This window comes from Filicampus tigris, chromosome 17 (assembly GCF_054856515.1).
Source record: "Filicampus tigris isolate MCC_2025a chromosome 17, RoL_Ftig_1.0, whole genome shotgun sequence".
In the NCBI taxonomy this organism is placed as follows: Eukaryota; Metazoa; Chordata; class Actinopteri; order Syngnathiformes; family Syngnathidae; genus Filicampus; species Filicampus tigris.
The window spans coordinates 16,953,347-16,979,329 of NC_141233.1; the positions used below are offsets into that span (position 1 = coordinate 16,953,347).

Below are 25,983 nucleotides of genomic sequence, written 5' to 3' on the forward strand. Positions count from 1 at the left end.
TTCCTCTCAAGTGTTTGCGCTTCAAAACACACATTTCCTCACAGGAGTTGATTATTTATTTTTTTATTGGCATTTTTTTTCTCCCCATTATTTGATTAAAAAACAAAACACACATTTCCTCACACGAGTTGATTATTTATTTTTTTATTGGCATTTTTTTCTCTCCATTATTTGATTAAAAAAAAAAAAAAAAAGAACAATCAGAAAATAGGGTAATGAGCATGAGTCTAGAAAAAATATGTCCAAGACTTTCCAATTATTTCCCCATCTGGAGCATGACGGCACATCTCCAAACACGTATTTACAAATACCAAAAAATAGCCGCTCACCTTTAAAGTGCATCAGTGCTCCGATGAAGGGCCGTACGTGTTCTGCTCATTTTGAGTGGACTGAACGCTACTTTTCGTCTGTGAAATCCAGAGTCTGTTGCTTCCGTGTCCATTCGATCGAATTTCCACTGTATCGCAGGATATGAACGTGAGAGATTTCCTTAGAAGTACGGGACATGTTTGAAACAAGCTAAGCAACACTTGCAGATAGTAAACTCTCTCGTCAAGTTTTCACTCGTATTCAACAGTGAAACCAAAATTAATCCACAGCGGAGATTTGAATCAAGCTTGTGCCAATTCAAATTTCCGTCTCTCAAATTCTCCGCTCGTGCTACTGGTTTTACGTTTTACCGAGAGTGGGTGGATGTGCAACATGCACGCGCGCAGCCTCCATGGGAAGTTCATTGCAAAATCCAAAAACCGCCGTCCACAAAGGTGTACGTGTCGTTCCGTACAGAGCGTTCCAAAAGGTACTTGGTCCCATCCCTAATCAACACTGGCCTATAGGAATATTAATAAATATTATCAACAATAGAATTTGAAAGAAGTACATGACGATACATGTGTAGACAGTGGTACCTTGACTAAACGAGGATAATTGGTTCCGTGACTAAGCACTCAATTCAATGTGTATGTCCAACCAATTTCCCCCCCTTTAATTAGTTGTAATGCTCGTAACACAAAGCGAGAAAACGGACCGAGATGCCTTGTATCTCAAAACAAATGGGTTGGGTTGCGGCCTAGGTAGACCAGTCGGACGTCGGATCGATTTTGCGGACGCCGCCGTAACATCGGATCCCGTCGGGAAAGCGTCTGGTGGGCATTTCAGCACGGTGAATCGGCGTATTAAGTCGTGACATTTGGTCACTCTGATTGGCTGTTAGCTAGCTAATTATTGCACTTCTTCGCGTGGGAGTGAAAAATGTAGCGGAATGCATTGTCTCCGTGGCTTTTTTTTGCTAACCATGAGGGAATGGTGACTACCGCCGCCAATGGTATGGGAGGGCTATTGCATCTCCCGCATGCGCAGACTTAATCGTCAGCGTCGCTGTCTGTCGCCGCGGTGTGTTTTTGCCATTTTTTCCAGTCGGCCCGCCTCAGGCGGTAGGCGCCGGTCGCAGTTGGCCGACGTCTGATTGGTCTATCCGGGCCTTGACTTGCAAGTAAAGATACCACTGTGTGTATGACTGTAAACGTGCGTGCTAAAAGTATGTACACTATCTACACGTGCGGTGGGGGACCGACTCCCTAAAAGCAGGAGAAAAAGGCGGCGAGGAATGTAGGTCACGTGGAGCGAGAGCAGAGCTTGGCTACGGACGAGAAGAAGCCGAGGCCCTTGCTGGCTTTGGGCCCTTCCCTGGCGGTTACGAGTTGGTTTTGGAGGTGCTTGAAGACGGCTTCATCGAAAGACGCCTCGTCCAGCGTCACGGCCTCCACCAGTTTAGTGGGCGAGCCAAAGTGGGCCAGGAGCTTCTTGACCACGGGCGTGATCACCTCCTCCAGGTTGGCCATGGTCTCGATGCTGTCCATGTGCTGCGGGCTGATCTCCTCGACGGCCCTGCACGACAGGTGCTCCACGACCAGCATCAGGGCGTCCATCTTCAGGGACTGCTTGCACTTGCGGGGCAGGCGCTGGCCCAGCTGCGTGGCCAGCGTGTAGGCCAGGAGGCGAGTCAGCTTCACGTTGAAGGACGCCGTGCGTTCCCACCTGGAAGAAAGATTGGGCGACGGCCCCGCGGCGTCCGTGAGGCCCGAGCGCTGCGTGGTCGCCTGCCTTCGAGGAGGCTGCGAGCCGGACGCCGAGGACAAACTCTTTTCGTCCTTGCGAGGCATCTTGCCGCTCGCTCGGCTCTTCGGGGGGTCCCGGTCTTCGTCCGCGTTGAGGGCGGTGACGACCAGTTGGTTGATCTCGCTGACGGCGCCGGACACTTCGTCGGCGTACGTCTCCTCGCCCTGTGGCTCCGTCTCCATCCAGAGGAGCAGCTGCTGCAGGAACCTCCAGGCCGCGTCCTCCGTCATGGCGTACAAGACCTCGGGGGAGAACTTCTGCCCGCCGTCCCAGTTCTTCTTGCCCCGCCGCCCCCACAGCACCGAGTCCATGAAAGGCGTGTTGGAGCGGCTGGAGGGCACCTCGTAGACTTCGCTCTGACAGGACATGAGGTACTCGTACAGGCGAGAGGAGAGATCTTGGGAGAAGCCGCGGAGCTTCTCGTCCATGTAGCGCTTCATTTTGGCCTCGCGGGCTTCCAGGTCCATCTGGTTGAGGTCGTCGAACATCTTGGCCACCCTGTCCTGGATGGCCTCAAATTCAAAGGCGGGATTCTGCGACGGCCTGACGTGTAAGGTGCTGGACCTGAAGGTGCCTTTGGACTCCCCTCTCGGGGACTTTTGCTGATCCGGTTTGAGGCACACCAGACACGCGTCTTGGTTCTTGAAGGCGCGCTTGAGGCCTCCCAGCATGCGCGCAAACTGCAGGCGCGCAAACTTGAAGAAGCGGAACCGGCGCAGTTTGACGTGGCCGTCCGGGCTGGCTGTCTCCTGCGACTTGAAGAAATTCTTCACTTTGTTGGAGATGAGCTTCAGGTTGAGATTGAAGCGCGTCAGGCGGCTCTCTACGCGGTCGCCGGAGCAGCGAAAGGGCTCCTGGATGATGCTTTTGGTGATGTCCAGCGCCGCCTTCATGGCACTCTGTTTGGCCCTGGGGTCGGTTTGTTGGGTCACTTTCTCCAAGTCCGCCTTGTCGGAGCGCGCGCTCGACATCTTCGTGTCCACCGTGTCGGAGTGCTCGCTCAATCTCTCGACGTCCACGTGGGGCTCGGATTTCTCGCCCTTGCTGGCGCGGGACCACTTTAAGAGGATTCCGCTCACGGCGTCCGTCATGTCGCCGGCTTTCATGGCGGAGCGGCCGCACAGCACCACGCAGGGCGTGCGCGCCCGGGCGAACACGTGCCGCAAATACTCCACGGCTTTGCGGAAGATGGAGGCCAGGTTGCCCACGCTGGACATGGTGCTGCGGATGAAGAGAGTGGGGTCCGACGGCCACTCGCTGGTGTTGCGGGCCACGGACAAGGCCGACGTCACCCGGTGCTTCACCTCCGACTCCACCAGCGTGGTGAGCTCCTCGGCGCCCTCGTACTTCTGCGGCGGGAGGTCCAGGGCGGCGGCGAACGTCTCCGTTATGCACTCGCTCAGCTTCGGGCTGCACCGGTCGATGGCGTTACTCACCTGCGGTGATGGGGAGTAACCAAGTGCAAAGTCGTTACTGGAAGTGGCTTTTTTTTTTTTTTTTTTTTTTTTCTTCTAGGTATCTCTTTTTACTTGCGTATTTCCTTTTCTGGACACTTTTTACTTGTCCTCCATACATTTCAAAAGCCATCTGTACTCGCTACTCCTTTGTTTACTTATTTCAACCTCCACGGATGAGGATACAGCACTAAAAAGAATAGAAATAACAAGAGGTATCCATGGTCTTATTTAAATTTGCCAGTTCAAAGAATGAGTCGATGCCAATGCATTGTCGCGTGCCAACTTCAAAACCACCAGCTTCTGGCATTCAAAAAATCTAATCTGATAAAGCACATACAGGTAAGGGGCATTTTTCTCTGTTATCATTAGCTAATTTCGTTTGTTCGTCAGTTCACAACGTTGGCAAAACTATTGGAGCATGTTTTCATCACGCAAGTCGGGCGAGCCTACGCTAGCTGGCTCCTAACCAACAATGTGGAACTGGGTTCATTTTCCATTGTGCCAAGTTGTCAAAATGGGCCTTGTGTGAAATTGATCGTGAAAAATCATTTTTACTTACCGGTAAGTACATTTCAGATAACTTTTTTGTTGTTGCTTTTACTGAGGCACAAATGTTGACTCAATACCTCTACTTTTACCATATTTTTTGGTTTTTCCAAAAGTGTACATAGTGGGCTTTTTTCACCCACGGTTGTCATGTAACTGAGTACAGTTACTTTCTTGTATTCTAGGTAGAATTTTCACAAAATGTTGACAACTGTGTAATTGACCCTAAGAATTCATTTGTGCTTTTTAAGTCAACTTAAGACTGACTTTTTAAAAATGTACTTTTCTAATCATGCACATTTCAGACTTTTTTTCTTTTAAACGTAAGTAGGAGTCCAAGCTGTACTTTTACCAAACTCTTTTTGTTACACGTACAAGTATCTGCACTCCTCATACAGGAGTTAATCCATGCTTATACTTTTAAGAGACGGTCTTTTTTTTTTTACATTTTATTTTCACACATGCATCTGTACTTACCTTGTTGTAACTTTTGTACTTGCGTCTACGTATACCTGTACATGTTTTTCCCTAACAATTTTTACATCGGTATCTGCCCTTGTACTCGTTTGCAGAGTGTTGTAGTTTTTCCACCGGTACCGACCTGAGCCTGAGACGCTTGTCCTCGCAGATGCTCGCTGATGGCGGGCTGCAGCTGCCGAACCACCTCGGAGGAGATCCTCTGGATGACGTCGCTGATGGTATCGGCCAGGACGGCCTTGGTCTCCGAGTCGGGGGTCCCGGCCACCAGCAGAGCCCACTGGGCCGCGGAGATGAGATTGAAGCGGGACTTGACCAGCTCTAGGATGGCGTCCACCTTGAGTAAACGATCCGGCTCCATCTCGGGGTCACTTCGGTCGGCAGGAAGGTGACGTCACAGGTTCGGGTCCACTACATTTAGACTGCGTAGAACCAGAGAAACAAACTCACGCAAAGACAAGCGGTTCTGTCAAATTTGCCCTGCGGTGAAGTGTCGGCCTTGATCTTTGTACAAAAGGTGACGTCACTGGCGAACTCGCGACGTCTGGCTGTGGTCGCCCATGACCTGCCGTGACGTCACAGCGTGTAAGACTTTACTTCCTGTGTTGTAGTCCTCTTGTGTGTTTCCTCAACTACTAACTTAGGAGAAACATGTCACGTTTCCTATGAGTGTTGATCTACATCACACCTTTTTTAAAGTATTGTGTGACCAAAATAAAATTAAAATAAAAAATCCCCATGGTAAACTTTTTCCAGTAACCCCCCCGCCCCCCCCCCCTCTCCAACGACCCCCCAATCATCCTTACCCTAATCAAACATAACTCCCCTGTGTACCTCTAAATGTCAACAAAATAACGAAGTTGCCCATTTAAGAGAAAAGTCATAACGTTGCACTAAATTCATGATTTTTAAAGGGAAAAAAGTTATGAGGATTTAGTTAGCCCCTTATTAGAAAATTGCTCTTAATTGCCGTAAAATTGTGACAAAATAAAGGGATTTTTTTCGAGGATAATGGAATACAGTATATAAAAAAGTCGATTGTAACAAGGGGATTTTGAAAATACTTAATTCTTGTGAAAGCAGACATTCTCGATGTTTTTTACGGTTGGAGAACTTAGTCGTCTTTTGTTCTTGAGCAAACTAGAATTTCACTCCTGCTGTTTTTCTTACAAGCACAACTTTATTCATGCGAGGATATCAGACTGTGATATCACAATTGTATTGCACCCAAACCTAAGTCAAGGAGGAGTAATTGGTTTTGTATCCACATAAGCAGGTATGCAGTTTTATACGACTTGATTTATTGCAACAACAAAAATCACTTGCTAGTAAGCAAATGAAATGTTTAAAAATTATATCATATAACTGTTTATTTATATTTTTTCTTTGTCTGCTGGGAATCTTCTCAGTTTCGAACAGGGAATATACCGTTATCGGTATCGAGTAAATTGATCCGGAAACAATGTGTAAATAAAGTGCATATAATCCTAAATGAGAATAGCTTTTACTTTGAAACTTGTACCGGAAAAACTCTCAGGGGTTTCCGCTTATATCCCGGAAGTAACCACTCAAGATATCAACATTAGCTAATATACGAGCAAGTTAAGTCATTCAGCATGTAATTGTTTTTCCCTCTAATGACCCCGTTGGCGTAAAACGACCGGAGATGAGCGTCACGTTGGACATACGACTAAAAAGGGCCAACAAGGTTTATCATGAGGGTGTAAGTACGTCAAATGTGAAGTAATGCTAACAGGCAAAGCTAGAGAAGGAGGCGCCAGCCTGCTTGTCTCATGACTTGCACTTCGTTAGCGGTTCTTCATTCTTAAACGACTTTTTTCTCTTATTATTTTTTTCCCCACCGTTTGAATCCAAGTTGAAAAGTGGCGAAAAGGCACTTATATACTCGAAACCAATGTGTCTCAAACTGGCGTCCCCGTCCTTTTTTTTTCTTTTTTTTTTTTTAAAGTGTTTTCTAGAATAAAAGGTATAATATGTGAAAATCGTTTGTTTTTAATTCACCTCTTAAAATATGACTGTTCCATAGTTAAACGTTGACGTCATAATCTTATGACTTTATCTTGGGGCGTAGGCTTTATTCTTGTAAGGTATTTATCTATTAGATAGGCTCGTTTTAATTCCTGCTTTGATTCATGGAAAACACATTCTAGTTCTCTTGAATTGGCCGTAGATTTGAGTGTATCTGTGGAAAATTCAATGCCCTACTAGGGGTTCCTGCACCTAATAAAGTGGACACTGGACAGTCCTTAATTATGCTTCTGAATGACGCCGTATGTTCAACCCATTTTATACAGAAAAAGCCCCTTTGCCATTTTATTTATTTTTATCTGTATTGGGCACTGTGTGAATTTGATTTGGGATTCAAAGTCAGTAATAGATCAGGTTCCGTCGTCACATGTGACACAGTCGGTGGGTAACACGTTTGTCTGTCATCATGCAGGAGTCGGTGGCCGGCGTTATCGTGCTGGCATGCAAGGAGGCGATGCAGCATCACGGCATCTCCCTGAGCGTGGAGGGCCTGGTCAACCTGCAGCTGAGCTCCAAGAGCGTGGGCGTCTTCGAGGCCTTCTACAACTCAGTCAAGGTGACGCAAACTAGTCCAATAATGGCATGTGTTCAAATGGCTGATAACACAATCACATAGTGGCCCCGGGCCATCGGGGCTACTGTTAATGTAGAAGCCTACTCAGTTCTGTGATTGTCTGCAATTGATTGCAAGTACATTGACTGCCTTTGACGTTGCTCGCGCAGCCCATCTCGCTGATCAGCTGTAGCATTGAGGTGGCCAAGGCCGGGAAGATCCCGGGAGGGAAGACCGAGATCCCCTTTGAGTTCCCCCTCAACGCTAAAGGCAACAAAGCTCTGTATGAAACCTACCACGGGGTCTTCGTCAACATCCAGGTGAGCGCACGACAGAGACATGTGGACCCTACTTCCATCTGCCTCAGTTCTTGCTGTTTCTCCGCATTATGTCCCAAATAGTTCTCTATTTTGTTTGTGATTTATTTTATTTTGACTCTATTTTCTATCATTTTGATTGCTTTGACTTGACCAAAATTGTAATATAGCACAAAAATGGTTGGTTGCACGCAGTACACTCTCCGCTGTGACTTGAAGCGCTCCCTGCTGGCCAAAGATCTCAGCCGGAACTGCGAGTTCATCGTGCACTGTCAGGTAGGGAAAAGACATTCAAAACTATCCACCAACACTTGTCGCAACGGTGTATAGTGGTGTCTTGAGATACGAGTTGAATTTGTTACATGAACATGCTTGTATCTCAATTCCCCACACAGGCCTTTTTTTCTGATACAAAAAAAAAAATCAACTTTCCATTAGGTTTTTTCTGGGGGGAGGCAGGGGGGAAAAATGTTGTGTCAAAGGCTAGTAGTGTTAAGACATTTAAAGAAAGTGGCAAAAATGCTGTATATTGTCAAAAATACTCCTGCATGCAAGATTTGACTGCGCTGCTGTGTGTTAATGTTTAGCCACAGAAAGTGAACGTGAGCGCCACCCCGGTCAACTTCACCATCACCCCCGACACCATGCAGAACATCCGCGAGGTGGCAGAAAGCTTTTGACTCCTTTTCGGTCGCCCGCTTGCTGTCAAAGTCAAACTCGCTCGCTTGCCGTCTTGGTCCTCAGCGGAGTTTGCTGCCGAGGTTTGTCATCCGAGGCCACCTGGACAACACCACCTGCGTCGTCAGCCGCCCGCTGACCGGAGAGGTGATGGTGGAGAGCTCCGACGTTCCCGTCAAGAGCATCGAGCTGCAGCTGGTGCGAGTGGAGACCTGTGGTGAGGCCTTTAGCTTTGTTCCTTCAGGGTTTTTTTTTTCCCAGAAAAGGACATTCACGTTTTGTGAATGTTACCTGAATACTGGTTCAATTTATGGCATCCCCAAAATGCATGGAAGTGATTTGCCTTCAAAGAGCCACAATGTCTCCAACACTGATTTAAAAAAAAAAAAAAAAAGGGGTTATTTTTTAATTTTAGATGTCTTGTGAATGTCTTCCCGCGCAGGCTGCGCCGAAGGCTACGCCCGAGACGCCACCGAGATCCAAAACATCCAGATAGCCGAGGGCGACGTGTGCCGCGGGCTTCCCATTCCCATCTACATGGTGTTCCCCAGGCTCTTCACCTGTCCCACCCTGGAGACCACCAACTTCAAAGTCGGTCAGTCGGTCGGCCCTCCTGAAGTAGAGACTTACGTAATGTGCATGACTTTCAGAGGCAGAAGTGGGCAAACTGATTATTAAAATGGGACAGATGGCCTAGGTCATCTCTAGAGGCGGTCCAACAAAAGTTTTGAAACAAATGTGTATGTAAAATATATTTTGCTAAATAATAAATACAAATTTGCATGTTCAAATATTGACATTCAACTCATTCACTGCAGTTTTCAAATTTAGAGGTCCCCACGTTCCAGCCGTTGTAGCGCATTTTGACACTTTCCTTGACCCCGCAGAATATCCTGTTGTGACAAGTTGACTCCCCTTTCACCAGAAAAATAGTGTCACAGCCTTTTCTGTTTAGTAATGAGCAGTAGAGCTGCGCTTGCTTTGACAAAAAACCACTGCGGAGAGCAGCTTTTTGTGAAACAAAACCAAAACCAAGGGCTTTTGATGGCAAGTAATTTATTTACAGATATACAACTATGAAAAACACTGGGAGCGATGCTGACTCACCACAGGGCTTGAGTTGAGCATCAAGCGGCTTTTTTACATGGCATTTGTCATTCGCTCCGCAAACTGCGTCATCTTTCCTCACCATCGCGACGCACTTTCTTCTCCCGTGACACATACAGTTGACAACATACATATACGTTCTCCGCTCGAGTGCCAGGAGCCTAAACTTGTCTGACTATAAATGAAGAAAAAAACTGAATACACATTTTAACCCATTAAGGCCTAAAGCGCCTGGCTCAACATCTCCCCAAAACCTATGGGTGACTATGGAATCAACCTGCGGTTCTCCCTCCTACAAAATAATTGGTATTTCAGCCCCGGTAGCAGCTAGAAACAGAATTCCGAAAGAATTTGAGAGCGTGGACGTGGCTTTAACTCAGGCCCGAGTTTATTATTGTTGTTTACTGTTTCAATCGAAGATGTAAAAGTGTCAGTGCAAGAGAAGCACTATTTTTAATTTAAAACAAAAATGGAGTGGTAACGAATGACCAACCTGTATTACAAAGACGTCGATATCGTCTATAAGGATGTTGACCGTATATCACGTTCGACTGGTCCCGTGGGTTCAAAGTCCACAAGCGCGTCGTCTCTCCCAGTGCCGTCACGTATTTCAGAGCTCCCGCCACGGTCTGCGCATCCGCCGTGATGGCGGAAAAAAAATCCGCGACACAACAGCGTCACGTGTATATTCTGATGCATTTCATTGGCTAAGCGACTGAGAATTGGATTTAAAAAAGAAAATGACGTAAACGCTCTCCCCGCTTTAAAGGTAGAAAGACGCAAGAGCGCCGACGGCTCGAGTGCTCGAAAACACGGCAACGCGCTCCCGGCCTTAATGGGTGAATGAACACATTTTAGGGAAAAATGTCTAAATGAATGCAAAAAATATATATTCCGGGACTCTTGATTATTGTAAATACTTTGGTGGGCTGCCCTTTGCCCACCCCTGGGGTGGAGTTACGTAACGACTCCACTTACATATGGAAATACGAGAAGAAGAAATCCATACCATCTCTGGCGGGATTCAATATGATCGCGTGCCAAGCGTTTGTCGTCACACTGCTGCCATCTTGTCGTTTGTACGGTGAGCTAAGCTACGTTGTTTGTCCCCTCGTAGAGTTTGAAGTCAACGTTGTCATCGTGCTCCACGACGATCACCTGATCACTGAGAACTTCCCGCTGAAGCTGTGCAGAGTCTGAGTCGAGAGGACTTTTGTATGGATGAATAAAAAAGAGTTGAAGAATCAAAGGTTTGATTCATTTAGTTAAAAAAAAAAAAAAATGTCTTTGAAAGTGCACTTTTGCCCCTTTTCAGGTTTGAGTGAAGCACTGAAAACGCACTATGTACATGTGAGGCAGCTGAACTAGCAACGCCACTCAAACTGAGACAATGTCTGTAGTCGAGCTAGTGAACTTAATCCGGCACCTTTGGTTCATAACAACTCCGCCTGAGCTATATTTGCAGTTCGTGACATTGGATTCATGTCAACTACGTGATGGTTCCTTCCGATGGGATCAGCGACACGGGTAGCAGCGCATTATGGATGACAGGGGGCCCCGAGGCGCTTTTCTGGGGGCTTTTAGTTGGACCGTGAGATGCTTCATGACCACATCGTCAAAATAAGCCTCGTCCAACGTCACGGCCTCCACCAGTTTATCAGGCGTGCCGAATTCGGCCAGGAGGTTTTTCACCACGGGCGTGATCACCTCCTCCACGTTGGCCAGCGTCTCGATGTTGTCCATGTGGCCCGGGCTGATCTCCCGCAACGCCCTGGACGACAGGTGCTCCACCACCAGCATCAGGGCGTCGGGCTTCAGAGACTTCTTGCACTTGCGGGGCAGGCGCTGGCCCAGCTGCGTGGTCAGCGTGAAGGCCAAGACCTCGCTCAAGTCCTTCAGGGACAGGGGCTCCGAGTCGGACGACGCCGAGGTCCTCGTGCGGCTCTCGGGGACGTTGGAGGAAAGTTTTTGGCTGTCCTTTGCAAACTCGTCGAAAGTTGTTTCGCCGGAGCTCTCTTCCTCCACGTCCTCTTCGCCTGTGTTGAGCGCGGTGACGACCAGCTGGTTGATCTCGCCGACGGCGCCCGATACCTCGTCGGCGTACGTCTCGCCATCCTCCGTCTCCAGCCAGAGGAGCAGCTGCTGCAGGAACCTCCAGGCCGCGTCCTCCGTCATGGCGTACAAGACCTCGGGGGAGAACTTCTGCCCGCCGTCCCAGTTCTTCTTGCCCCGCCGCCCCCACAGCACCGAGTCCACGAAGGGCGTGTTGGAGCGGCTGGAGGGCACCTCGTAGACTTCGCTCTGACAGGACATGATGTACTCGTACAGGCGCGAGGTGAGTTCTTGGGAGAAGCCCCGGAGCTTCTCGTCCATGTAGCGCTGGATTTTGGCCGCGCGAACCTCCGGTTCCAGCCTGCTGAGGTCTTCGAACAACTTTGCCACCATGTCTTGGATGGCCTCGAACTCCAACACGGGATACTGCGACGGCCTGACGTGTAAGGTGCTGGACCTGAAGGTGCCTTTGGACTCCCCTCTCGGGGACTTTTGCTGATCCGGTTTGAGGCACACCAGACACCCTTCTTGGTTCTTGAAGGCGCGCTTGAGGCCTCCCAGCATGCGCGCAAACTGCATGCGCGCAAACTTGAAGAAGCGCATCTTGCGCCGGGTGATGTTGCCGTTGGCGCTGGCTTTCTCCTGCGAGGTGAAGAAATTCTTGACTTTGTTGGAAATGAGCTTCAGGTTGAGGTTGAAGCGCGTCAGTTTTTCCACGCGGTCCCCAGAGCCGCCGAAGGGTTCCTGGATGATGCTTCTGGTTATGTCGAGCGCCGCTAACTTTGCGCTTTGCGTGACCCCCGAGTCGGAGTTTTGACTCGTTACGTCCAAGTCGTCCGGGTTGGACTTCTCAGACTTTTCAGACTTTTGGCTCACTGTCTCCACGTCAATCTGTTTGCCGAGTCCCTTGCGTCTCTCGCCCTTATTGGCGCAGGACCACTTTAAGAGGATTCCGCTCACGGCCTCCGTCATGTCGCCGGCTTTCATGGCGGAGCGGCCGCACAGCACCACGCAGGGCGTGCGCGCCCGGGCGAACACCTGCCGCAAATACTCCACGGCTTTGCGGAAGATGGAGGCCAGGTTGCCCACGCTGGACATGGTGCCGCGGATGAAGAGAGTGGGGTCCGACGGCCACTCGCTGGTGTTGCGGGCCACGGACAAGGCCGACGTCACCCGGTGCTTCACCTCCGACTCCACCAGCGAGGTGAGCTCCCCGGCGCCCTCGTACTTCTGCGCCGGGAGGTCCAGGGCGGCCGCGAACGTCTCGGTGATGCAACCGCTCACCTTCGGGCTGCACCGGTCGATGGCCTTAATCACCTGCGGTGGTGGGAAGTCATTTTTTAGGCACAGTATCGCACAAAGGTGAGCGCACCCACTTTGCATTTTAGATCTTTTCATGGGATAGCAACGACGAAATGACGACTTTTGTACAATGCAAACGTCCCCAGTGCAGCGCTTGTGCACATTTACCATGCTCTGAAAATGACTCAACGGCTTAATGTGCCGAACACCCCTAAGAGAAAATGGACAAATTGGTTTGGCCGCCAGTGCCGAGACCGTATGCCGCGGCTCTCGCAAAGTGGTCCGCATCGCTATCATCCCGGAAGGATTTCTTTTCTCAAGATGATGCACAAGAAAGAGAACATGAACCGTGTCCTGTGGTCTGATGAGTCCAAAATAAACGACTTGATGCAAAGTCTGTGTGTCATGGTTGGCTGCTAAACCCTGGGGAGCGACAGTTAATTGAGGGAACCGTGAATGTCAACATATACCGTGACAGACTGACCCCACATCTACACCCCCGATTACAAAGAAACTGAGGATAAAAGGCGATGGACTGGCCGAGCATGCCTCCGGAGCCAAACCCTATTGAGCATCAGGGACGGAAGGTGAAGCAGCAAGGCCTCTCACGTTGACTAACTGTGATGTCATGGAGGAGTGGAAGAGGATTTTGGATTCCGAGAGGGCTAAGACAGAGCTGGAAAACGGTGGTGGCCGTAGGCCGCGCAAAATTTGGGCATTTTCACTTAGGGGTGCACTCACTTTTGTTGGGGAGCTTGCAATTGTTTTGTTATTTGAAATGACTTTTTTTTTTTTTTTCATATTTATTAAATGTTAGTATGAGCTGGCAGAGCTTTTTCTCCTGAGTACAGAGTGTGAGTGGTTCATTCCAGCAGTTCTGACCTGAGTCTGAGACTCTTGTCCATGCAGGTGCTCGCTGATGGCAGGCAGCAGGTGCCTCACCACGTCGGAGGAGATCCTCTGGATCACGTCGCCGATGGTGTCGGCGATGATGGCCTTGGTCTCCGAGTCGGGGGTTCCCGCCACCAGCAGAGCCCACTGGGCCGCCGAGATCTGCTCGAAGCTGGTTTTCACCAGCGCCAGGATGACTTCCCTCGGGAAAATTTCGGCCTCCATCTCGAGGTGGCTTGGACGCAATTTCACGAGTCGGACGACGTCATCGATTTTGACAACGCCTGACGACGGATGACTGAAAAGTCAAAATCTCACTGGAAATGAGGTTTGTGGGGGGGAAATCAGTTTTGTTGACACTCAGAATTTCCTCATTTAATGTGACTGAGAGTCCAAAGTTGATTCTAAAGGGGGGAGGGGACAACAGATATAGTCATATTCATGCGGAGTAATACCATAATTACTGTGAAAATCTCATTTTATGGCTTTTGCATTCTATTGATTTTAAGATGTGAGACTTTTTGAGGTTCTGTAAAGTATTCTGTGCGTTGTCTCATTGTAAGTTACTGTAAGAATCAACTGAAGACTTTGAGAGGCAAAAAAAAAAAATGCATTCCTGATCAGTGCCCCAATCTCAAACCAACAGTCGAACTCTTCCCTCCTTCCCCCAACAACTGTGCCCAACAAAAAATATTCTGTTTCCTGTTTTGCTTGAAATTGGCTGTTGTCGTCGCCGACAGATTTTCAGAAAGACATGACTGGGACTGGGTGACACGGTATCTTTTGCTTCCGCGTGGATGCCATATTCATAAACTGATGTAAAGTCGGGGGGCCAAAAAATATCAACCTCCAGGCTACAAGTTTGAGACCCCTGATCTACAGGATGTTATGATACCTACTGTTAGCGTGTAGCATTTCAATTCAATTCTCTTATGAAATAGTATCTTAATATGGGCAAGATGTAAAAACTCTTAACGTGCCCTAGCACTTTCTTTACTCATGATGCTCTCGCTATGTTAGCATACTGTTAGCATTTCATCAGAAATAGTAATTGAATACAGGATGAAAAGTAAACATCTTATTAATCGATATCTTTTTTTTTTAGGATGGTTGCTAGCTACATTTGTTCTAAAGCATTTAAAAAAACTTTGCAAATTGTATCGCTCAATTTTTTCATTTTTTATTTTTTATTAATCATTTCACCAAACTCTCCAGCATTTCAGGTCACTTTCCAAAACTGTCATGCATTGTCAATGTCAAGCTTAACCCTCTCAGGCTCAAATTCAGTTTTAGTAATAGTTCAGTTCTGAGTAAAAAGAAAGGCTTTTATAATCTGAATGTGTATTAGTTAGGGGATTAGCAATTAGTTGTTGCGAGTCTGCAACACCTGCCTGGAGCGGGTTAACATCCCTGCAACACTTTTTCGTATTCATAAATCCAGTGAGTTGTGAATTGTATGTGCTTGTAATGTCAGTGTGACTCACCTGTGTAGGCAATAAACAGCAATTCTTTACAGCATTGTCGGCATTCGAGTAGATGACAAATAAGAAATGGAATATTTGTGTGACTCTTGCAGGAGCTGAGTAACAAGAGGATTTACAACACAGGTGCTCAAGTCGCGCACTCACATTCACAGTGTGACGTCACGGCGACTCATGGGCCACCACAGACGGACGTCGCGCGCTCGCCAGTGACGTCATCTTTTGTACAAAGATTAAGGCCGACGCTTAACGTGTGTGGAAAAAAAAAATGTGGACCCGATCCTGTGACGTCACAACCCGGGGTCCGCCCAAGATGGAAGCGGAAAGTTTTGTTCAAAGTGGACGCCATCGGCGAGCTGGTAGGAAGCACTTGATTCTCAACTCCGCCCAATCCGACTCGGGAAAATAATAATTATTGGCACGTTAAATGAAGAGCTGCTAGCAACATTGTAAGCAAACTTAATTTAAATTGTATTAAACTAAAACAAGTGTGCAAAATATTCAAATGCTAAAATATTCTCAAATGATAAACTGAAATACTCTATACGTTTCTGTTGCGTGTAGGAGAACATTTCGGGGGTTTTGTGTGAGAGGTAATCCTGAATTATGTCCTACAAATAAGACAGTCTACAGCATGTACTCAAGTGCAAGTACACATACTAAAGTAGGGTTACAAAAAAAACACTTTTACTACTATTTATGCTACTACTACAAACTATTTGTTTAAGTTAAAAAAAAAAAAAAGTTTTGTCTTAAATGAACAGCTGAAACTGCTGTACAGTATTTCTGTAATTTTCATGTCAACCGTCAAAACAAATCAAGATGACAACGTTGACACCATTCAGCTAAAGTCCCATCGAAGTCGTGTAAGTGTCGGTTGTGCGCATTTCACACTTGCCAACTGTCAAAACAAAATCAAGATGATGACATTTGTGCAGTTTCACAAAGTCATGTAGGTGTCTGGAGTGCGTGTTTCAAGCCGCTGTTGTCTGTCAAAACAAATCAAGGAGAGACTATTTGGGCTGTTTGGCATTTGCAGTTCCACTTTAGTCCTGTAGGTGTTGGACGTGCCATTCTGATTTTACGATCAATCCCGGCAATAAGAGTTCTCGCAATAAATTTACAAAAATCAACGTCTACAAAATGGTGGCGCGTGGTCAACTTTGACCTCAGCAGTGTGTAAAATGGAACGCGGCTTTCCTTTTTGGGAGGAATCCCGCGTGGGGTCGCGCCGCTCGCCGAGAAGTAGCCAGTCAAATGTACGGACAGCCCAAAAATACCCAAGATGGACTTTTTGTATGTGTAATTGTTTATATACAGTAGATTATGTCAGTGAAAAGATGAGGCGTGTTTTGAAGTCATGAGTGTTGTTTATAGCAAATAGTTTCAAATGTTGACACAACAGGAGTGTGAAGTCCACAACAAAAGGGAAGAGAAATAGTAGGACAAACCTTTCGGGTGGTCACGGCCTTAAAACTCATCGCATTTCACTCTTGTACATATTAAGTTTCAATTTGTTTTTTTGGGGCACAAAAAAAAGACAAATGACAGCGTGTGCTGAACAATGCTGCCAAAACTATGCTGCCCTCAGTGTGGACTAGTAGCTTAGCTTGCAGCATAGTGACACAATGTGCTTCTTTTTTTTTTTTTTTTTTTTTAATTTACAACTAACAAAAAGTGTGTTCTTGTATGAGTATTTCTTCTGCCCGATGCTAATATCTATTTCTTTAGCTTGTGTATTATGCATACAAGCATTTCTGGTCTGCTCTGCTAGCAGTTACAGTAGCTCGTTTCCCTTCTTTCTTGGCGCCTGGTGCTGTGCTTTAGCTTAGCATTTAGCACATGCTGATTCATTTCCACTCTGTTGCCTGTTAGCATATCTTTTCTCTTTTCATTAACGATGAGTGTAATACTAATTGGCTTGCTGCTTCCGTCCTTCATTCTGATGGATTCTACGCTCGGCTAGGCTTTTTCCCTTTCATAAAACGTGGACATTTAAAAAAAGAAACCAAAAAAAAAAACTGAAGTTACTTGACTTTTGATCACGAAATATCGGACCCCCCAGCCTGCAGCGGAATTCCCAAACTAGAGTGTAACGTGTCCCCGGTTTCCAGACCCGACTAAACGGCGCGAGCTACTCTTTCTTGTAGTCCTCCTCCAGCTTCAGCTTTTCCGCGTTGTTGAGGAGCGCGGCGTCGTTGCTGACTTGAACTTTGTCAAAGAAGTTGAAGTCGGCCACGTATCTCCCGCCGGCCGTGCTGAAGATCACCGGCTTGAACTCGTGTCCCCACAGGATCTCGTCGGGCACGTAGGACGTCCTGCTTTGAGTGGTTGCCGCCGTGGACTCCATGGTGGCGTTGAGCGTCACCAGCAGCTCGATGTCGCGGCCGTGCAGGTTTTCCGCGCTCAGTCCGGCCAGCGGGCTGCGCTCGTCTAGGATGTGGTAGAAAGTGAGCGGCAGGATGAGGAACGGGCACTCGCCGCTGGAGTCCATCAAGAAGTCCACCGACGTCTGGTGGACGTGCGTCTTCTCGCCCTCTTGGGTGACGTTGGCGTGGAGGAGCTTGCCGCTGAGCTGGCACTGGATGAGCAGACTCTTGCGCATGTTGGCCACTTGAATCATGAGGCAGAGTTGGCCCTTGCGGCGGCACACCACGGCGCGGCGGCTGAACTTGATGGTCTCGGCTCGCTTCTTGGGCCGCGCCAGCTTGGCCAGGAAGGCCCCCGTCACGAAGATCTCGGCCAGGCCGGTGATGACCAGCTGGGCCACCAGCGTGAAGATGGCCAGCGGGCAGTCCTCGGTGATGTAGCGGAAGCCGTAACCGATGGTGGTCTGCGACTCCAGGGAGAAGAGGAAGGCGCCGGTGAAGGTTTTGACGTTCGCCAGGCAGGGAGTGTGGTTGGAGCTCAGGTGGGCCTCAAAGTCGCCGTTGCCCATGCTGATGAAGTAGAAGAACACGCCGAAGATGAACCAGGTCATGATGAAGGTGGAGGCGAACAGGGTCAGCTTGTAGCGCCACTTCATGTCCACCACTGTGGTCCAGATGTCGTGCAGGTACAGCTTGACCATGCCCTCCACGTTGTTGATGCGCACGTTGTTGTGGCCGTCCTTGGACACGATACGCCGACGGACGTCCGCTTTCCTCACCGCCATGGCGCCGCGCCTTTAGACACGCCCTCTCGGGTTTCGGGAACAAACTGAGGGGAAGGAAAAAAAAAAAACCCCCAACATGTTTTAAGAAGCACTGACCAAAAGTCTTTGGCTCATTTTCGGGCCACCCAAGTCCCGAAGCTGTTGGTAGCATCTTCTAAACTGTCAAAGCAAAGCAAGGAGACTAACACTTTATGCGGCTCGACCTGTTGCAGTTCCGCCTCAGTCCCGTAGGAGTCGCTGCTGCGCGTTTCAAGCTTGCCGACTGCCAAATCAACCAATTTTTTTTTTTTTTTAATTAAACATTTTTTGGGCCGCTTAGCTTACTGCAGACTTAAGTCCCGTCGGTGTCTTTGGGACCTTTTAAAGCAGGGGTCACCAAGTCCGGTCCTCAAGGGCACCCATCCTGCATGTTTTCCATCTCTCCCCGCTGCAACACACCTGATTGAAATGATCAGCTCACCAGCAAGCTTTTCAGAAGCCTGATAAGGATACAGATTATTTGAAACAGGTGCGTTGCAGCCGGGAGGGATGGAAAACATGCAGGATAGGTGCCCTCGAGGACCGGACTTGGTGACCCCTGTTTTAAAGTGTTATTGACTGTTAAAACAAATCAAGATGAGGTTTCTGCAGTTCCACTTAAGTCCTCTAAGAGCCAGTAGTGCGTGTTTCAAATTTGTCAACTGTCAAAACAAGACGAAATGACTTGTCGACCGTGGCACCAAACTAAACTAACTAAAAAGTGAAAAAGCATAAAACAGATAACACGGAGTTAGCTCACCAATAATTATGGGCTGTAAATAATTAAATGATAAGCTACTGTAGAGTTTGACCTTAGGAAATAGTCAATTAGTTGCAGCTCTAATGACTCTGAGAGTTAAAAATTAAACTGTAGAAATGAGCAAGTGGGAAGCTCGTCAACTTTTTTTCATTGTACACGATTTGCCCTTCTGCATGTTTTCAACTAACTATGAAAATGCTCATCTGTGCATCATAATTAAAAGTTTTAAAAATGAAACTGATTTGAAAGAATTTCGGTTTGCAGTGTTTTTAAACAGCAAGTGCATTTTTTTTCTCCCAAACTCATTCATTCAATAAGTACCCAAATATGGTCGCTTGCTATAAACATGCAGAAACAGCGCAAAGTAGTCACTCTCATGCCAAAAAAAAAAGACATATTAAGGTTGGTCTTTGGTCAAAGAGTGCAGTTTTTGGTTGAAAGTTAACTTTAGTGCCGTCAACCATTGCAGGACAAGATCGATTGTGATGATTTTGTGGCCGTTCTCACCTTCTCAACGCGTCGTCTTCTTTGGGTCCACCTGCTGTGAAATGACGCTCGTCCGTCAACATCTCCCCTCGCTCGTCGTCCTCACATCTTCTTTCTCCTCCTTTTGTCCCGCCTTTCCAGGTGAACTTTAGCACACTGTGAAAAAAGATCCAGTCTGCCCCCCACACCCCAACCACCTCCTGCCTCTCCTTTCATGTACCTGTCCACCGGGGGGTGGGGGGGGGGGGGTGAAACCCCTCCGGACAGACGTGATGTTTTGTTTTGGTGTTTTTTGTTTTACGCTTGTTGTCGCTTTACACACTCGCCCAGATTTATGTCAATCCTACTCTGAAGGTCACCAAGGAACTGATAAATAGTGGTGCCGCAATTACAAACGTTTTAGTACGGATGTAACAAAAACAGTTTTGAATCGGAAAATCGTCGTTTGATTTAAAAGGTGCAATTTCATTGAATAGAACCAGATTGTTCCACTTTGAAATATATCGAGACGCGTACCGAATCGCCTTTTATTGGAGAGAATATCTTAGAAGGAAATGGCACATTTTGAGGACTGACAGGTTCATTCGAACATTTGTAAAATGACAACCAAAACAGTAAATCTGGAAAACAAACACGGATAGTGTTCGACCTGTCAATCCCGTATGGGCAAAAAACACTTGATCTCACGTCACTTGTGCTCCTGCCGTCCCACTTGATGACCTTGAACGGCGAGCTTTGTTATTAACCGCATTGTTATTGGCGACATTCCTGAGCTTAGACGTGTGCGCGTGCGTGTGACACTCAAAGGCTTATCACTGCCCCGTTTCCGTCTTGCTTATCAAAGCCACAGGCACTTTGTACTACGCGTCCTTTCAAATAAAATAGACAACTTCTATTTGACGCCTGCTCGTATTCAAAAAGTGAAAACCGCACTTAAATGATCCACCAGCAGCGGACCCAAAATGACGTCTTTGCCTGTGTTCCGTCATCATTTATGTCTCAGCCAGCTAACTTGAATTAAAAAGGACTACTTTACTTTTAACAATGTAAAATGTACGTATATAATGGCCAATTTTCTGTTTTCTTCAGAAAGGTTTGTTGGATTTTATCCATGGTTTCCCTACTGGAGGTCAAATAGCTCCAAAAAATCTTGTGACGCATATTTTAAGCGACAAAAAAAACAAAAAAACAATTTGGTTGCAAGTCTAATGTGACGCAGAGAACCACTGATAGCTGATTTCAATTTCTTGATCAAAGCTAACTTACATGTTAGTGTGAGACAAACGTGCAAACCACTAGCCTCTATGCCGCCGAGATACTAATTAAAATATTTACATTCGATATCCTAAACTTAGGTCAGTCATTATCTAAATGTGGTAGGCTACTTATGCACAAAAAATCAATTATGCAATACATTTCAGTTGTGTTTAAATTTTTGAATTCATTGTATTTGCATTGAAACTTTAAGAGCGTATTTCAAAAGGGCAACAATTTTTCATTAAATATATTTGAAAAAACGAATAAAGAACTAATTACGCGTCACAGTCCTGCGTCATTTCCAGCTATAAAGATAAACAAATATAGATTTAAACAGAGTACAAGGGGGCTGTAAATGATTAATGAACGCCAAACATGGCAAACTACATTCACAGTTGATTTGAATTCAAAACAGATTTATTGACATCACGAAATGGTTACATGAGGAGGATTTATGTTTGGAGAATCCTTAAACAATTGTCGCCCTCGGGTGGCCGTTTGCGAGATTGCACATTGGCGCGGGCTTCATTGCGGTTGCGTGTTGACGGCGGCGGCGGCCCGGAGGATTCCCCGCAGCACCTTGTAGTTGCCGAGGGGCTGGTTCTCCTTGGGGGGGTAGCAGGGTCCCAACTCGGTGGCGTACGCGTACGGGAAGCGCAGCACCCAAAGGCCGTCGGGCGGCAGCGTCAAGTCCGTCTGCTCCGGGTGGAAGACCGGGCAGGGCGGCGGGCCCGGCTGCACCTGCAACATATAAAATACGAAACACGTTCGTCATGACAACGCAACACAAGTTGTTAACAACGGAAATTCGCTCTTTTTGAATGCAAAAACAATGTAGCCACACATGTATGCAAATACTGTACAAATTAAAGGATGTATCTCAGTATTTGGGGATTTTGTTGCATTAAAAACATTTCATTCTAAATTGGGGATTTAAAAATGTACATATCTTTTTTTTTTTTTAGAGAGAAATACAATGCCCGCATTGCCAAATGTTGTGATTTTATATAAAAAAGTAAAAGCATGACAAAGTTTGGATATGCATGCATTGTATTTTTACGGGGGAATGAGGACAATTGGCCGACAAGTGCTTCTACTTTCTGGAAAGCAATTGGAGAAGTGTGCTTTTATCGGCGGCGGTGCGAGCGTTGACCTGAGGATTGAGGGTGACTTCGAGCGGGGCGTCGGGCACCACGATAAAAAGCCGCACCAGCTGAGCAAAGTGAGGCTTGACACCTCGCCCCTGCGAGGGCGACGGCACGTAAAGCGGCATGTCGCCGTTGAGCACCCTGCCGGCGGGCTCCTTGGCGCCGCCCGGTCCCAGCACCTTGACGATCTTGTCGGGCCCCGAGCCGATGAAGCGCCGCCCCCGGCCGTCCTCGTACTCGAAGCCCACGTAGGCCCGCGCCGTGTCGTCCCGCCGCCGGCTCCTCCCGGGCCCGCCGGCGCCCCCTCGCTTCCCCACCAGCGTCTTGTTGGGAGCCGGCCACGAGGACGCGCCCCCGTCCAGGGCCTCGGCCGGGTCGTCCTCGGAACGGGAGCGGAGCACCAAGTCCCACGGGAGCAGGAAGGAGGCGCCGGGGAGGAAGCCGGGCTGTTCCAGCCCCGTGTGGCAGTTGTACGACTTGGCCGGGCCCAGTTTGACCAGGGACCAGCTGGAGAACTTGGGCAGGAGGCCTTTGGGGCAGCCCGAGTGCATCATTCCCGGGAGGTACTCCACGGTGGAGGGCTGGCGGTCGGCCAGGCTGGGACGCTTTTGCTGCACTTGGCCGCCGTCGGTGGCGGCGGCGGCGGCGGCCGAGTCGCCGTCCCCGTAAGGACCCAAACTGTCGGTGGACTGGCCCAGGCTGAGTGCCAGGCTCAGGCTGGTGTCGCCGGGCGTTTGGCCCTGGCCGGCGGCGGCTGCGGGCTCCTTCAGCCGGTCGGCGTCGGCCTCGCACGGGGGCCGCTGCGCCTGGTTGCTGGCCGGGGCCGGGTCGGGAGTGCTGGGCTGGAAGATGGGGAAGTTGATCCGCTCCAGCTTCCCGCAGCATTTCTCCTCCAGGGCCTGATGGGAGGCAACACCGGTAAGCTCTGGACAATTTTTACAACTCACAACTGTGGGGGGGGGGGGGGGGAACTCGTGGTGGTCCCACAAAGCGCAAATTTTGTGTTTTCGGGGCTTTATACATCTTTCAAGATGAAACGCATGCATTTCCAAATTTTGTGATTTAAGACAAATATTTTTAGATCAGAAGAAAACATTCAATTGCTTACACTTGCAAATGCATGTATTTTCAAAGTTTTTACATGAAAATTAAGCATCTCCAAATTTTGTGAATAAAAAAAAAAAACCACCAAAATTTGGGGATTTTATTTTTGTGGGACAGCAAGCATATTATGTGCCATCTCAAAGTTGGCGATTGCAGACCTGGTAAAAATCGTAGTTTGCGGCCTGTACGTCAAAGGGGTCCTCGCGGGGAGTCTGCTTCCTTCCGCAGTTGCAGGAGCCAGTGGAGCGCCCCCTGCTGTTGTGGTTGAGAATGGGCGGGTTGTGATCCACGTCCGTTTTCTCTCCTAGCAAAAAAAAAAAAACAGTTGAAAGTGGCCAATTGGATTCACCTCAAGTAGCCCATAGAAGGACAAGCAGTTCCACTCCAGTCCTGTAGGTGGCTGCAATGTGCATGACAGAGTGGATGCAACTACAAATTCTGGATGAAAAAAAAATATATATCTAATTGAAACAGAAACTACTTGGGCTTACCCGGTTGCGGCAGAAGGTGAAACTTGTGAACGCAGTGCTGGTCGGAGAGGCTGCGCTCCTCGCACAGCTGGTGCCCGTTGCTCCAGAACTTGTAGCAGTCCTCGTGGACCTGCAGGGCGTAGCGCTGGAAGGCCACGCCGCGCGCGTGCTGGCTGTAGACGCGCAGCGCCTGCGCCAGCTGGTTCTTGTGCACGGCCGTGGTGTAGTTGTGCGGCAGGTTGGCCTGGTACGCGCTGTGGGCCAGGGGAAGCGCCTTCTGGCACCGGTTCTCCGAAAACTTGGCGTCGGCGTCCAGGAAGCCGTCCAGCACCTTCAGCTGGACCTGAACCTTGGCCACCAGCTCGGCCGCGTCATCCTCTCCGCCGCCGGCCAGCGCCTGGTGGAGCTTCAGCGCCACCTGTGCCGGTGTTGGAGAGTAAAAATCATTTTCAATTGAGTTGTAAAGGTTATTGGCGGGGCTCGGCTGATTCATCGGTAAGCCGATTTAATCAGCCGAGGTTAGCGCTTTGAAAATCAGATTGCCTTTTTTTTTTTTTGTAAGACAAAGATGGTGACATTCAACGCCCCCAAAAACGGGCCAATTTCTGCCGATTGTCATACCATTGTATATTTCTTTCATTAATCGGTTATCGCTATGTTATTCTGCCAAATATCTGAATCATCCTTAAAAAAAATCCATACGGTCAGGCCGGGCCATATAGGTCACATTAACGCTGGAAAAAGCTTAGAATCTCCCAATTCAAGATTAGAAAAGTCTGGCATTCGAACAGGCGTGTGTAGGCCTTCTATGTCTAACCTGTGCCCACTTGGAGTAGGATGGCAGCTCAAAGTGGCACGGCTGCGGGTTCCGTCCCACACTGTCATCGAAACCTTTTTTGGTCAGAGCCAGCTCCACGTGCTGCCACAGAAACTCCTTCAAGCTGCAGTCAGCCGGCGTCGCGCCCACCGCCGACGGCTCCGCCCAGCCCTGCCGGGCCGAGCGCCGCATCTGTTGGTAGCGCCGCGGGCCGGACACCAACGCGCCCGAGTCCTGCTCGCACAGAATGCAGTTGGAGCGCAACTGGCCCAGCAGGGCACCCACGGGGTCTTCGTCGGCGGAGGGCAGCACGTAGACGAAGGCCTGGTTGGCGGGCACGGTGAACAGGCAGTTGCTGCTCTGGTTGGTTAGCACGCGACTTTTGCGGAAGATGCGGTAGATTTGGTCCTCCAGAGCGTGTTGCAGGCGCCGCCGGGGCGAGTGCTTCTTGGGTTTGTCCGGGTGGACGCCTGACTCGGAGCCGTTGGGGACCTGCGGAGGAATCCATAAATAAGCCTTGGCATTTTTTGCATGACAAGAAAACGCAAACAAAAAGTCCGAATCGTAATGTGTGGGGTGTAATAGTTGGAACTTTTTGGGATTGGGGATAGTCCCTTTTTCAAATGTATTTCCACCGATTTGTGGTTTGAATTGATCTGGACATTGGATGGCGTGTGAATGTAAATGGTGGACCTTGAGAGTTCCGCTCATCTGGAAGACGAAGAGGAGCCGAGGCGGGCACGGCCGACAGTTGACCTTCCACTCCTTGGACACCGGGCAGTCTTTGACGGCGGCCCGGATGAGGGGCAGCGCCTTCTGCCTCAGGGCGTCCAGGGCTCGGAACAGCCGGTCGTAGGTGACGTCGAACGTATGGTTGGGGTGGACGAGCAGCAGGACGTGACACACCGAGAACAAGTAGAGCAGGCGGAGGCAGTACTGCCGCTCCAGCCCCTTCCAGAAGTCGTGCGCGTCGGCGTGGCCGCTGCCCGCACTCGGGGAGCGGCAGGCCCGCAGAAGCTGGCGGCCGTCGCACACGGAGGTAAGCAGCAGGTACAAGACGCGGTTGTCCGGGTTGTACAGCGCCTGGATGCCGCCGTCGCCTCCGGTGCCGCCGCCGTCGCCTCCGGTGCCGCCGCCGTCGTCCGATCCGCCGAACGCCGAGAAGACGTGTTTGTCCGCCAGGGTGTTGACGAGAGACTCCTTCAGGGCGTCCAGCTGCACGTTGCTCTTGCCGAAGATGCCCACCACGCACAGGCCGTCGTCCCGGTGCTCGGAGTCTTCCGAGACGGCGGCTCGCAGGAGCGCCTCCAAGCTCACAAGGGCTGACATGCTACTTTCCTTCATCTTCATCTTCATATGGGGAGGGAGGAATCAAAATAGTGAAACACCAACATTACTTCGGTGTTCGTACTAAAATGTCCGACTATACACAAAGGAGACAAAATAGATTTCCTACACGCGTAAATTTACTACACGGTTTATGTAATATGTAATAAATTAATGTTACAATAAATTCCGACGTTAGATCAAAAGGTTTTCGGAATATCAATAATATGTCATCCACGACTATTGAGATTTGAGAATGAAGACATCATTTGTGAGACAAAAAAAAAATCTTTCGATCTGTTTTCCCTAATGTTTTTTTTTTAAGTTTGAAAGAAAACGAGCCATTGGTCAAAAAAGTCAAAAATTCCAGAAAACCGACATATTTATTAACTACGTATGTTGATTGTTATTGTTA

The 25,983-nt window shown here is 48.6% G+C and overlaps 5 protein-coding genes and 1 long non-coding RNA gene across 8 annotated transcripts; 2 read left to right on the forward strand and 4 right to left on the reverse strand.

Moving 5' to 3' along the window:
• Positions 1–128: 128 nt before the first annotated feature.
• Positions 129–5,151, reverse strand: LOC147133791 (uncharacterized). 2 transcript variants are annotated; one of them, XM_086012277.1, is made up of 2 exons: positions 4,723–5,151; positions 129–3,467 (listed from the first exon to the last, which is right to left on the reverse strand). In XM_086012277.1, exons 1-2 carry the CDS (start codon positions 4,957–4,959, stop codon positions 1,614–1,616), a joined length of 2,091 nt encoding a protein of 696 aa, XP_085868403.1. In that variant the 5' UTR covers positions 4,960–5,151; the 3' UTR covers positions 129–1,613. The 2 variants fall into 2 exon arrangements, with proteins under 2 accessions (XP_085868403.1, XP_085868402.1); XM_086012276.1 differs by having other exon boundaries at positions 129–3,554.
• A 971-nt stretch (positions 5,152–6,122) lies between these two features.
• vps26c (VPS26 endosomal protein sorting factor C) lies at positions 6,123–10,551 on the forward strand. The gene is made up of 8 exons (XM_086012386.1): positions 6,123–6,321; positions 7,060–7,203; positions 7,371–7,520; positions 7,713–7,793; positions 8,105–8,179; positions 8,262–8,412; positions 8,638–8,790; positions 10,420–10,551. The coding sequence occupies exons 1-8, from the start codon at positions 6,265–6,267 to the stop codon at positions 10,500–10,502; spliced, it is 894 nt and encodes a 297-aa protein (XP_085868512.1). The 5' UTR covers positions 6,123–6,264; the 3' UTR covers positions 10,503–10,551.
• Positions 9,264–15,690, reverse strand: LOC147133793 (uncharacterized). Of its 2 annotated transcripts, none has more exons than XM_086012383.1 (3): positions 15,032–15,690; positions 13,539–13,864; positions 9,264–12,671 (listed from the first exon to the last, which is right to left on the reverse strand). In XM_086012383.1, the coding sequence occupies exons 2-3, from the start codon at positions 13,770–13,772 to the stop codon at positions 10,818–10,820; spliced, it is 2,088 nt and encodes a 695-aa protein (XP_085868509.1). In that variant the 5' UTR covers positions 13,773–13,864; positions 15,032–15,690; the 3' UTR covers positions 9,264–10,817. The 2 variants fall into 2 exon arrangements, with proteins under 2 accessions (XP_085868509.1, XP_085868508.1); XM_086012382.1 differs by having other exon boundaries at positions 13,539–13,951.
• On the forward strand, positions 13,074–20,601 carry LOC147133794 (uncharacterized). The gene is made up of 3 exons (XR_015081847.1): positions 13,074–13,875; positions 15,124–15,387; positions 19,430–20,601. It is a non-coding gene; the product is annotated as an uncharacterized LOC147133794 (long non-coding RNA).
• kcnj15 (potassium inwardly rectifying channel subfamily J member 15) lies at positions 16,379–20,245 on the reverse strand. Its single transcript, XM_086012385.1, has 2 exons — positions 19,468–20,245; positions 16,379–18,226 (listed from the first exon to the last, which is right to left on the reverse strand). Exon 2 carries the CDS (start codon positions 18,180–18,182, stop codon positions 17,163–17,165), a length of 1,020 nt encoding a protein of 339 aa, XP_085868511.1. The 5' UTR covers positions 18,183–18,226; positions 19,468–20,245; the 3' UTR covers positions 16,379–17,162.
• Positions 20,602–21,098: 497 nt separating the features above from the next.
• smg8 (SMG8 nonsense mediated mRNA decay factor) lies at positions 21,099–25,640 on the reverse strand. The gene is made up of 6 exons (XM_086012381.1): positions 24,936–25,640; positions 24,243–24,734; positions 23,447–23,843; positions 23,114–23,259; positions 21,857–22,750; positions 21,099–21,444 (listed from the first exon to the last, which is right to left on the reverse strand). Exons 1-6 carry the CDS (start codon positions 25,596–25,598, stop codon positions 21,229–21,231), a joined length of 2,808 nt encoding a protein of 935 aa, XP_085868507.1. The 5' UTR covers positions 25,599–25,640; the 3' UTR covers positions 21,099–21,228.
• Positions 25,641–25,983: the final 343 nt, after the last annotated feature.